Source organism: Rhinatrema bivittatum, chromosome 3, assembly GCF_901001135.1.
Source record: "Rhinatrema bivittatum chromosome 3, aRhiBiv1.1, whole genome shotgun sequence".
NCBI classification, from domain to species: domain Eukaryota; kingdom Metazoa; phylum Chordata; class Amphibia; order Gymnophiona; family Rhinatrematidae; genus Rhinatrema; species Rhinatrema bivittatum.
The window spans coordinates 327,536,875-327,550,068 of NC_042617.1; the positions used below are offsets into that span (position 1 = coordinate 327,536,875).

Here is a 13,194-nt window from a genome sequence, read left to right on the forward strand (position 1 = left end):
TTTTCTTCAGGGCCATACCCTTCCCATACTCTGCCTCGTTTTTTCACATCGTGAACTGCGTTTACTTTGTATTCGATGTTTTCTTCTGGATCAATAGATGTAGCTTCAGGTATCTAGTTGGAGAACTCACTAAGGATCAAAGGCTTCAATAATGTGATGTGGAATGCATTGTGGATCTTTAATGTAGATGGTAGCTTCAGACTGTAAGTGAGATTGCCCAGTCATCGGAGAATGGGAAATGGTCCAACGAAGAAAGAAGCGAAGTGAGCTGAAGGAAGTTTAAGTCAAAGATACAGGAAGACAGAGAGGAGGAGAAAGAGTGGTGAGACCTAAGAAGAGTCCTCCCGCAGGACTTAGGTCTGCCAGTTTCCAAGACATATAGGGCAAGTTTGGACAGCATGGCCAGCTTGTCCACAGTACATACACAGCCCCAGTTTCTTCCGCGTTCTTCTCTCTTTTGATGTCAGATTGCTGCGGCCTAATTGCATAGGTTCTTCTTCGCTGGCTACTGGAACCGAAGGGACATACCTGGGTGTGGACTTAACTCGAACTTCACCCTGAAAGGGTTTTCTGGGAGTCTTAGTCTCTTGAACCTTGTCGCGAAGTCGGCGATCAATCCTTGTTGCCAATTTCACTAGTTCAGTCAAGGTCTCAGGCATCTCACGAACGGCGAGCTCGTTTTCAGACGAGAGCTCAGTCCTTCAAAGAAGAGGGTCTTCAGGCATCTCGGGTCCCAGGATAATTCAGATGCCAGTGTCTTGAATATGATAGTGAAGTCAGCTAGTGGTTTATTATCTTGCTTCAGGTGAACCAAGGAAGATCCTGCAATGGTATGACAGACAGGGTCATCGAAAACTGACAAACCGTTCGAGAAATCCTTCAAGATCATAAAGAATCAGATCCTCACGCTCCCACAGCGAAGAGGCCCACGACAATGCTCGTCTGTCCAGATACGACAGGATATAAGTGCTCTTGGCATATGCTGTGGGAAAGTGGCCAGGTTGCAATGAAAAGTGCATGCAACAATGGTTAAGGAAGCCTCTGCATCTCCAAACTTCTCCCGCGAAGCGGGTAGGAGCTGATAGAGGCACAGTAGTCTTGACAGTCAACTCAGCCGGTTTAGCTTCTTTACCTGGGGTGGAAGGCGAGTGCATCTGTGTGTGCAGTAGGTTGAATGCAGCAGTCAGAACCTCCAGCGCAGTCTGCTATTTGGAGATCTGCTGGGCCAGGCCTGAAATGGCCTGCAACGCAGTGAACTGAGCCGGATCCATGGAGTTAGCAATCTGTTATGGTTGTGGGTATTTTGGTGGATCCTTGGGTGCTGTGGGAGATGACCACACCCACGGGGAGGAGCCCCATGAGGAGCTACAGCACTGGGCTAGACTCGTAATGCACAAAACACAGTTAGTTCTTTATTAAACAGCTTGAAGAGAGCCACCAGAGGTGGCAGTAGTGAGGCAGCCAGGTAGTTGCAGTCTCAGGGACCTCGGCAGAGGGAGCCCTTCTCTACTTGATGATGATAGGAGGTTCCGCAGCAGGTTTCCCAGCTAGGAGATACTGTGGATGAGATAGACTGAGAGTTAGAGTACTCACTAGGTGTTTGCTGTTGATATGCAATTCCACCAGGTATGTTGAAGAAGGTACAGTCACCAAGGCATGGAGAGCAGGCCCTCGAGGAGCGAGTGCCTGTTCCCTGTAAGGCGCCTGAAATAAAGCAGAGGGCCCCCGAGGAGCGGATATCCATGTTAGCAGTTACCCCAAAGGGCAGAGACCGAGAGCTTCCAGCAGCAGCATGGAAGCGGCAGAGTACTGTAGACAAGAACAAATTTGAGTCCTTGCTAACTCAATGAGCTAGCAAACTAGTGAAGGTAATATACCCAAATGGCGTGACATCAGCATGAGGGAACGCCCTCGAGGTTTGCGCCAAGGGTGGTATAATGACGTGGAATGCGCGCGTGCATGCACCCTAGTAAGTACCTGGGAGGAGCAATGGCGGGAGGTTGCACCATAGCTGTTCTGGGGACGCCGGAGAGATCGGCTTATAGACGCTGTGGTAGCCATTTTCCTAGGTAAGCAGGAGGAGCCGTGAATAAGGTGAGGCAAACGGGGTGAAGCAGTCTAGCACTGACGGATGCAACAAGCAGCTTTTAAACTATAACAAAGGGGAAAGCCGATAGTCGCTCAGCAGCGCATGGTTCGGAAGGAGGTATCTTCAAAGAATACTAATGACACATTAGAATTAGGGCATCCCACCCAACAGTGAGGTGGTCCAAGTGCCTGTAATTAAAAACTCACCTGAGCTAAAAGATTCCAATTTATCCCTATCAATTAAAAAGTAGAATGAAAATACAAACAAAAAACACACTTTGAAATGTTTGTATGCTAATGCCAGAAGTCTAAGAAGTAAGATGGGAGAATTAGAATGTATAGCAGTAAACAATGACATACACTTAATTGGCATCTCAGAGACATGGTGGAAGGAGGATAACCAATGGGCCAGTGCTATACCGGGATACAAATTATATCGCAATGACAGAGAGGAGCATCTGGGAGGCTGGGTGGCACTTTATGTCCGGGATGCCATAGAGTCCAACAGGATAAAGATACTGCATGAGACTAAATGCACAATTGAATCTTTATGGGTAGAAATCCCTTGTGTGTTGGGGAAGAGTATAGTGATAGGAGTATACTGCCATCCACCTGGCCAAGATGGTGAGACAGATAGTGAAATGCTAAGAGAAATTAGGGAAGCTAACCAAATTAGTAGTGCAGTAATAATGGGAATTTTCAATTACCCCAATATTGACTGGGTAAATGTAACATCGGAACATGCTAGAGAGAAAGTTCCTGGATGGAATAAATTACAGTTTTATGGAGCAATTGGTTCTGTAACCGGCGAGACAAGGAGCAATTTTAGATCTAATTCTCAGTGGAGCACAGGGTTTTGGTGAGAGAGGTAACGGTGGAGGGGCCGCTTAGCAATAGTGATCATAATATGATCAAATTTGGATTAAAGACTGGACGGGAGACAGTAAGCAAAATCCATGGCTCTAGTGCTAAACTTTCAAAAGGGAAACTTTGATTAAATGAGAAAAATAGTTAGAAAAAAACAAAGGAGCAGCTACAAAGGTAAAAAGTGTGCAAGAGGCGTAGACATTGTTAAAACAATACCATCCTAGAAGCACAGTCCAGAGGTATTCCAAACATTAAGAAAGGTGGAAGGAAGGCAAAACGATTACTGGCATGGTTAAAAGGTGAGGTGAAAGAAGCTATTTTACCCAAAAGATCTTCATTCAAAAATTGGAAGAAGGATCCAACAGAAGAAAATAGGATAAAGCATAACCATTCGTAAGTTAAATGTAAGACATTTAACCTCCTTCCAGCCTGCAAGGGAGTCAGTTGACTCCCTTGCAGGCTGGAAGGAGGATAACCAATAGGGCAGTGCTATATCAGGGTACAAATTATATCGCAATGATAGGGAGGATCAACTTAGTGGGGGTGTGGCACTTTATGTCCGGGAGGGTATAGAGTCCAACAGGATAAAGATCATACAAGAGACTAAATGCTCAGTAGAATCTATATGGGTAGAAATCCCATGTGTGTTGGGTAAGAGTATAGTGATAGGAGTATACTACTGTCCACCTAGACAAAATGGTCAGACAGATGATGAAATGCTAAGAGAAATCAGGGAAGCTATCCAATTTGGCAGTGCAATAATAGTGGGAGATTTCAATTACCCCAATATTGACTGGGTAAATGTAATATCAGGTCTTGCTAGAGACATAAAATTCCTGGATGTAATAAATAACTGCTTCATGGAGCAATTGGTTCAGGAAACAACAAGAGAGGGAGCTATTTTAAAATTAATTCTTAGTGGAACACAGGATTTGGTAAGAGAGGTAACTGTGGTGGGGCCACTTGGCAACAGTGATCATAACATGATCAAATTTAAACTAATAACTGGAAGGGGGACAATAAGTAAATCTGCAGCTCTAACACTAAACTTTCAAAAGGGAAACTTTGATAAAATGAGGAAAATAGTTAGAAAAAAACTGAAAGGTACAGCTGCAAAAGATAAAAGTGTTCAACAGGCATGGACGTTGTTTAAAAATACAATCCTAGAGGCGCAGTCCATATGTATTCCACACATCTCGAAAGGTGGAAGGAAGGCAAAACAATTATCGTCATGGTCAAAAGGTGAGGAGAAAGAGGCTATTTTAGCCAAAAAAAATCCTACAAAAATTGGAAGAAGGATCCATCTGAAGAAAATAGGTTAAAACATAAGCATTGTCAAGTTAAGTGTAAAACATTGATAAGACAGGTGAAGAGGGAATTTGAAATGAAGTTGGCCAAAGAGGCAAAAACTCATAATAAAACCTTTTTAAAATATATCCAAAGCAAGAAACCTGTGAGGGAGTTGGTTGGACCATTAGATTTCCGAGGGTGTTAAAGGGGCTCTTAGGGAAGATAAGGCCATTGCAGAAAGACTAAATGAATTATTTGCTTCTGTGTTTACTAATAAGGATGTTGGGGAGATACCAGTTCCGGAGATGGTTTTCAGGGATGATGAGTTGGACGAACTAAACAAAATCCCTGTGAACCTGGAAGATGTAGTAGGCCAGATTGACAAACTAAAGAGTAGCAAATCACCTGGACCGGATGGTATGCATCCTAGGGTACTGAAGGAACTCAAAAATGAAATTGCTGATCTATTAGTTAAAATTTGTAACTTATCATTACAATCATCCATTGTACCTGAAGACTGGAGGGTGGCCAATGTAACCCCAATATTTAAAAAAGGCTCCAGGGGTGATCCAGGTAACTATAGACCAGTGAGCCTGACTTCAGTGCTGGGAAAAATAGTGGAAACTATTCTCAAGATCAAAATTGTAGAGCATATAGAAAGACATGGTTTAATGGAACACAGTACACATGGATTTACCCAAGGGAAGTCTTGCCTAACAAATCTGCTTCATTTTTTTGAAGGGGTTAATAAACATGTGGATAAAGGTGAATCAGTAGATGTAGTGTATTTGGATTTTTAGAAGGCATTTGACAAAGTCCCTCATGAGAGGCTTCTAAGAAAACTAAAAAGTCATGGGATAGGAGGTGATGTACTTTCGTGGATTACAAACTGGTTAAAAGACAGGAAACAAAGAGTAGGATTAAATGGTCATTTGTCTCAGTGGAAAAGAGTAAACAGTGGAGTGCCTCAGGGATCTGTACTAGGACCTATGCTTTTCAATACATTTATAAATGATCTGGAAAGGAATACGACGACTGAGGTAATCAAATTTGCAGATGATACAAAATTATTCAGAATAGTTAAATCACAAGCAGATTGTGATAAATTGCAGGAGGACATTGTGAGACTGGAAATTGGGCATCCAAATGGCAGACGAAATTTAATGTGGATAAGTGCAATGTGATGCATATAGGGAAAAATACCCATGCTATAGTTACACAATGTTGGATTCCATATTGGGAGCTACCACCCAGGAAAGAGATCTAGGCGTCATAGTGGTTAATACATTGAAATCGTCAGATCAGTGTGCTACGGCAGTCAAAAAAGCAAACAAAATGTTAGGAATTATTAGGAAGGCAATGGTGAATAAAACAGAAAATGTCATAAAACCTCTGTATCTCTCCACGATGAAACCACACCTTAAATACTGTCTACAATTCTGGTCGCCGCATCTCAAAAAAGATATAGTTGCGATGGAGAAGGTACAGAGAAGGGTGACCAAAATGATAAAGGGGATGGAACAACTCCCCTATGAGGAAAGACTAAAGAGGTTAGGACTGTTGAGGTTGGAGAAGAGACGGCTGAGTGGGATATGATAGAGGTGTTTAAAATCACAAGAGGTCTACAAGGGTAAATGTGAATTGGTTACTTACTCTTTCGGATAATAGAAGGACTAGGGGGACACGTCATGAAGTTAGCATGTAGCACATTTAAAACTAATTGGAAAAAGTTCTTTTTCACTCAACGCACAATTAAACTCTGGATGTGGTTGGTGCAGTTAGTGTAGCTGGGTACTTGCCAGGTTCTTGTAGCCTGGATTGGCCACTGTTGGAAACAGGATGCTGGGCTTGATGGACCCTTGGTCTGACCCAGTATGGCAATTTCTTATGTTCTTAGAAGGGCAACAAAAATGGTGGGGGGGGGGGGGTCTCCATCAATTGCTTATGAGGAGAGGTTGAAGGACCTAAATATGTATACTCTGGAGGAGTGGAGGTGCAGGGGAGATATGATACAGACCTTCAGATACCTTAATGATGCACAATTAACAAACCTTCTCCATTGGAAAGAAATTAAGAGAATCAGGGGTCATGAAATGAAACTCCAGGGAAGAAGACTCAGAACCAACATCAGGAAATATTTCTTTACAAAGAGGGTGGTGGATGCCTGGAATGCCCTTCCAGAGGAGGTGGTGAAGACAAAAACAGAAAACGATTTCAAAGGGGCATGGGATAAACACTGTGGATCCCTAGGGACTAAAGGATGGAAATGAAGGTGGAAGTGCATGGGGGTAACTTGCTGTGTGGTGGTTGCTTCCCTTAACCAATAGGCCTTCATGCTGTTGATGCATCTCCAGTATTGCTCTCTGCTCCAGTATTATTCTTTGCTTTAATGGTAGGGGGGAAAAAGGGGGGGGGAGGGGGGAAATCAGACTCAGACAGCAACCAACAAGGATACTAAATTTTAAGGTCTGGGAAAACAAATAAGCATGGGGATAACTTGCTGATGTGGCTGTTACTACCCTTAAACAATAAGCCTGATAACTTTTGATGCTACCACAAGCTTCCTGGGCAGACTAGATGGACCGTTTGGTCCTTTTCTGCCATCATTTCTATGTTTCTATGGTTTCAGCAAGGGGAAGTCTTGTCTTATCAAATTAGATCTTTATTAAATTTCAAATATATCAATCAAGTTAACTTTGATCAAAAGAAACACATGGCAAAGAATATATTAACAATTTACAAAAAATTATTCCAAATAGGAAAAAAACAAATCACATGCATTTGTCACTATTTTAGATCACAACAGAGGAGAGAATTAAAAAAAAAAGAAAATTTTTAACAACTGAATTCCACTGTTTACTTATACATGTCCTGTGTATAAGTTTTAGATTGTTTTGAAGGTGTAAATAAATATCCAGATAGAGGTGAGCCTGTTGATATAGTGTACCTGGATTTCTAGAAAGCATCTGACAAAGTCCCTCATGAGAAACTCCTCAGAAAATTACTAAGTCATGGGACAGGCGGCTCTGTTGGAGACAGGGGGTGCTGGGCTCGATGGACCTTGGTCTGACTTAGCATGGCAGTTTACATTCTTCTTCTCATCCACATTTCATTAGCAGGAACAAATGTGGCAGTTTGTGCCTGGTCAGCATGCCCTTCCCTGGGCTGACTGAAAAAAGAGCGGCCAGGGGCTGGTCTGATGGCCCCCGTGGCAGTGGGGGACCTGGGTTTGGTTCCCGAGCCTGGCTTCTACCCCAGGGGCCAGCCGAGATCGGTAATGCTGCAGAGGCAGCGTTCACAGCCCCCCAGGTAGCACAGGGGCAGGGGAGCTTCAGCCACTGCACAATGGCAAGCGCCGAGTGGCTGAACTCGGCTGCAAGCATGCAAAGGAAACAAGATACAGACTTCTCCAGTCCTGGCTTTGGCCCCCACTGCCTTTGTGGACTTGTAGACCCCCTGCTATGTTGAACAAAGCTAACCATATAGATCCATGCCCAGGAAGACAAACCGAGCCAGTCCTGGTTTTACTCCACAGCCATGCAAGGAGATGTAGTTCTGCTTTTCCTATGGACCTCAATTGGGAAATCAGAAGTGTACCTCCCAGTATGCAAGGGGGTAAAACCAGGACTGGCCTCCAGACTTGGACCTATATAATCACCCTTTAAACTCCCAAGTCCATACATGCACTGGGAGTAAAACCAGGACAGGCTTGGCCTGTTCCTTCTCATAGGAAGCTCACTGGTCACCTAAAACTAAAATGTTGATTTGTAGATTCCCTCCCTTCCCCCCAAGGCCTCAGTGGAGCAGGCTGGAAGATTCTTTCCTTTCCCGGCTTCCAGTCGATGCTTTCTTCCTGCCTGCTGGGCTGTGCTCTGCTCCATTCCAGAAGATCCTGGTCGTCTCCTTTCCAGTGCTGATCGCTGGTTTTCTTCCTTCCCTTCTTCCCTCTGCTAGCTAGTGCTTCCCCTTTCTTTCAAATTTTGTCAGATTTTCTGTTTGGTTGTGTTTTTTTTTTTATTTGTCGCCGTGTTTCTTTTTCATCCTGACATTCTGTCGGCCTGGGGTTGGGAGCTGTGCCCTGCCCTCTCCAGCCTCTGCTTGCTTTTTTTTCAGAAATGAATGTGTGTCTCCTGGACATGTTTTACTTTTGATTCTTTTGTATTTCATTTTAATGTTAACTGAATTATCAACACTTTTGAGGGACACAAGAATCCATCTGTAGCTAAGATCTGAACTTTACACAATTGGCATTACTGCTCCCAAGCCTCAAACTGGTATTAATGAAAACCCCTTCGTATGTGGGGTTTTCAATAACATCACACCCAGATTCTCCATGATAAAGCTTTGGAATAAATTTAAAAAAATAATAATTTGCATTTTCACCCTGGATTGGGCCTAGTCAGTTAGTCAGACCACAGTCTTGTCCACACCATGAATCCTAGCCTCTTTCACTACTTCCTACCTAACCCCCCCCCCCCCCCCCCCCCAAACCCGCATGCATCACTGGCCATAGTTAGGGTGCTTTGGAGTTCAGCATCACACCTCCCCTGCTCTAGCAACTACTTCAGTGCTGCTAGGGTCTCCTGCATGCAGAATACCTGAGAGTGCAAAGGAGACCTCCGCTCAGTCCTTGCTTTCAGGGTGCACTGCCATATTTAGAGCTAGGGTTACTTCCTCACCCAGATCAAGCCATAGACAGAGGCTGAGCCAGTCCTGCTTGGGCCACCCTGCACACATAGGGCTGTACTTCCACTTTTACCTAATAATCTGGTCTAGCTCAGTCTCTTCGGGCTGAACTGGGTGAGCAAGTAATCCTCTCCGTAGGTGCCCACTTCTTCATCTGCAATTGGGGCTCTAGGTTCCGACATGTATCAGGGCGGGGAGGTCACAAAGGCCGAACTGTTGCACAAAGTCTCTCCAGAGACTGGCATGCTCTGCCATGCCCCTGACTGTGCCTGAGCCTCCTGCAAAAATAAGCAAAATCGCCAGCTGAAAACCCTTGAGAAGCTTCCAAACATCCGTGAAGGCCCTTGAACCCGTGCAGCCTGGTTTTAAAAAGCATTTACACACTTAAAATTGGCTTTTGCATATGTAAATGCACTTTACCCATGTAGGTGGGCTTTTGAATGCTGCTACAATTGAATTGTCCACAGATTATACATGTGGAAGTGCCCTTTAGGTGCCTAAATGGCTTTTTAAAGTTGCTCTGATAGTATGTTACCCGTACACCTGTGACTCCTTTTAAAATTACCTCCTTGAAGTGCAGCCTGAGGTTTAGCAGACATCTCACACCTGCCACTACGTCGATATCTGTAGATGAAAACACGATAAGCAGAAGCCTCCCCACGTAATAAATATGTATAACAAATAATAAACACAGGAGAACATTACAATGTGTGTTAAATTGAAACCAACAACATGTTAATAATAATGTAAAGGAGGCATCAAACGTGGAGCTTCACCGAGATTTTTTTCAAAGTGAAGCAACTCCACCCCATGTACACCCCCTTGCGCGCGCCGACCCTGGATTTTATAACATGCGCGCAGTAGCGCGCGCATGTTATAAAATCGGGTGTACATTTGTGCGCGCCGGGTAGCGCACACAAATGTACCCCACGCGCGCTCGTTTAAAAATCTGCCCCTTAGTGTATCATGGAATGGTTTATTTATTTATTTTTATTTATTTAACTCTTTTCTATACCGACCTTCATGGTCATAACCATATCAGATCGGTTTACACAGAACAAGGGGGTATAACTTTAACAAATCATTTAACAACACGGAGCAAAGTTACAATCAACAGGGTGGAATAACTTGGAGGCTAGGATAGCCGAAAAAAAAGGAAAGGGGGAGGTGGTTAACAAAGAACAAATGAGATTAAGAATTAGGAGATTAAACGTATTAGATACTTAGTAGGAGGTTCCTGGTTGCATAACTAGCGAGGTATGGCTAAAGGCCATTTGTATGTTTCTGAGGGTTAAGGGAACATATGGTTAATATGGTTAAAACATATTTAATGATGCCACATTGTCACTTGGTCACCTGGGCTGAGTATTAATCGGAGGAGCTGAGTAACTCTTTGACTGGCAATGTGGCATCATTAATTATGTTTTAACCATTCCATGATACACTAAGGGCCGGTTTTTCGGAGGATTTACGCACGTAATCGGGCTTACGCACGCCTGGCCTATTTTCAAAAGGCCCGGCGAGGCGCATAAAACCCCGGGACGCGTGTAAGTCCTGGGGCTTTACTAAAGGGGCGGGAAGGGGGCAGGGCGGGCGCAGGGCTAGAGGCTCCAGGCGCAGTGGCCATTTGCCGCTGTGCTTGGGATCGCCCGCTGGCAGCCAAAAAACGAAAAAGGTAGGGGGAAGAGTGCGGGGGAGCTAGGGGAAGGGAAGGTGGGGGGGGGGGGGAGGGAACGGGGGAAGGCAGCGCGGCTTGGCGCGTACGCCCACTCGCACCCTTTTAAAATCTACCCCTAAGCATTTATTTGGACACTTTTTGCTTTGAAGTAAAAAGGAACCAAAAGCCGTTTTTGGCAAACTCTGACATGGGGTGGAGTTACTTCACTTTGAATAAAATCTCGGTGAAGCTCCACGTCTGATGCCTTCTTTACATTATTATTAACATGTTGTTGGTTTCAGTTTAAACACACATTGCAATGTTCTCCTGTGTTTATTAAATGATATCAAATCCCAACCTCCTCCTGTATAATTACGCTCCCAGTTTTGTTTCTTTCTATAAGTTCACTGAGGAAAGGGGCTAAATCCAGACCTGGTGCTGCACGCCACAGATGGAAAAAGCACTGTCGCACCTCGACGACGCAGTGTGTTTCTCCTTATGACTCAGAGCCTGGAGCGGCTTGCACAGCAAGATGAAATTATCACAGTATAATAACGAATTAGACATTAGGCTGCAGCGAGCTTCAATTAATCACTAATGATTTGCATCTCCTCCATCCGCCTTAATAAAGCCCCCCTCCCCCAACCCATAGAAGGAGGGGAAGGAAAGCTGCCCTGCTTACAGTCAGTGTCTGCAAGCTTAGGCCAATGACTCATCTGTGATGACTGATTTGTGCTTCTTTGCTCTGTCTGGAATATCCTCCATGTCATACCTGTGCTCCTCCTCCAGAAAAATGTTGTTTCCATGGAACGACAGACTCCTGTTTGCCAAACTGTGCACTAAAATCAAATGTCTGGTGTTGTGTCTGCAAGAGACACACAAGAACCGACCAGCAATCCACCATAAATACCTGGTATGAAGCTGGTGTCTGAAAGACCACATGAAGGCTGTGTCTGACCTGCCTATTGAAACATCATCAATGACTGATGATAATGACATTGAGATTTTAAATGTAAAATTAAGGGTGCTTTGAGTAGGTTCTCTGTGATGCCAGACTAGTTTGGTAGTGGTGGAAAAACAGAAAGATAATTACAGATGACACTGGTGGCCTGGCATGGGCCAGGTGGGGTTCAGCGACTGCCACTGGTGGTCCAGCACGGGAACAGCCAGCCAATATTTTCCAGTTTTCAGGAAGGGCTCACACAGAAAACGTGGCAAAAATGTGCCAGCCCTCTCATCAAAACAGTGGCGATGAGAGAGCCAGCATGGAGCCTTCATCTCTGCATACTGCAGCAACGAGTGCTGATGAGGAAGATGCCGAGTGGGAGGAGCAGGAAAGCAAGCACCATCTCACATACTGCAGTGACAAGCAACAACATGGCAGTGATCAGGGACTGTCACTGGTGGTCCAGCCTGGCAGCAGACTGCAGGATATTCATTGGTGAACTGGCATGGGACCGAGATGGGTGCAGATGGTGTGAACGATGGTGCAGGGTAGGTTTGGGTATAGAAAAAGTCGATGGGAGTCAGCGTGGTGTGAACTTGCCTCAAGGATAGTGCATGTATCTGTGGCCATCAGCTCTGCCTCTGCCTCGCTCAACCATCCTCCTATCCACTCTGTCACCCTCATCCTCTCCCCTATTTGCACTCCTTCTGTCATGCTCCATACTCACCACAGTCATGAACACTCATTCTGGTCTTTCGGGAACCTAAACAAGCAGACAAAAAGACAGACAATTACAGACAAACAATCAGATGCACTCAAAAGACCCGCTCACTCTAATAACACAGACAAAATAAAAGGAAAAGGAAAGGGATACAGCAAGGAAGAAACAAAAGAAATCACTCAGCGGTTGCAAAAGAACACCTCCAGCAGCTCCAATATCTCTTAACAGGCGGCACAGACATCCGTGGAAGGAGCTGCAAGGAGGAGTGTCCCAGAAAATCTGATGGACATCTATGCACACCAATTATACCTCACGTCTGTGTTATTTGATTGTTGGGTGCCCCACGCCAACATCCCCAGCTTCAGGAGAGGACCTGACTGAATGTGACTTGTCTTGATTAACAGACTTACTGATTTCATATGCAAAGTATTAACTGAAGTTATTTCTAAGACATCTCAACAGGTCAATACTGCATGTTGCACATGGAATACAGCCAGGAGATGCTGTTTTAATCCAAAACTTTCTCTGAGTCAACACCTTAGAAACATGCTGGGAGGGACTCTATCAAGTTCTGCTCACAACAACACTGATGGCCACAAAAAGTAAAGAGAAAAAAAACACATCTGTGGATCTGTGCTTCACATGTTAAAATCTGCAACCCTAGGCTAGGTCGAGAAGCAGACGAATTTGGGCCAGGAAGCAAAGCAGACGATTGGTGGACAAGGCTGAGAAGTAGACGAATATTTGCGATGAAGAGTGACACCGGGAATCGGCCCCCAGGTTTGTGTTCAGGCATGATAATTCCCCTTTTCAGCTTGCTGCCTTAAACAGTGGTTTGCAGTCCCATCATGGTATTCTTGTGATTTGCACTCGTGGACTAGTACTAAAGACCTATTCACATTCCAATTACACGTTAATCTAAGTACACACTGAGCCACT

At 44.6% G+C, this 13,194-nt stretch overlaps 1 protein-coding gene across 2 annotated transcripts in view; it reads right to left on the reverse strand.

The window, feature by feature from the left end:
- The window catches only part of SOBP (sine oculis binding protein homolog), a 379,042-nt gene that overhangs the window by 275,190 nt on the left and 90,658 nt on the right, over positions 1-13,194 (reverse strand). The window contains exon 4 of one of the 2 annotated variants that reach the window (XM_029595316.1): positions 12,262-12,297. The exons of the other annotated variant lie outside the window; for it this stretch is intronic. Within the exon in view, the coding sequence (XP_029451176.1) occupies positions 12,262-12,297 (36 nt within the window). The remainder of the gene's footprint in view (positions 1-12,261; positions 12,298-13,194) is intronic. 2 annotated transcript variants of the gene reach the window in all.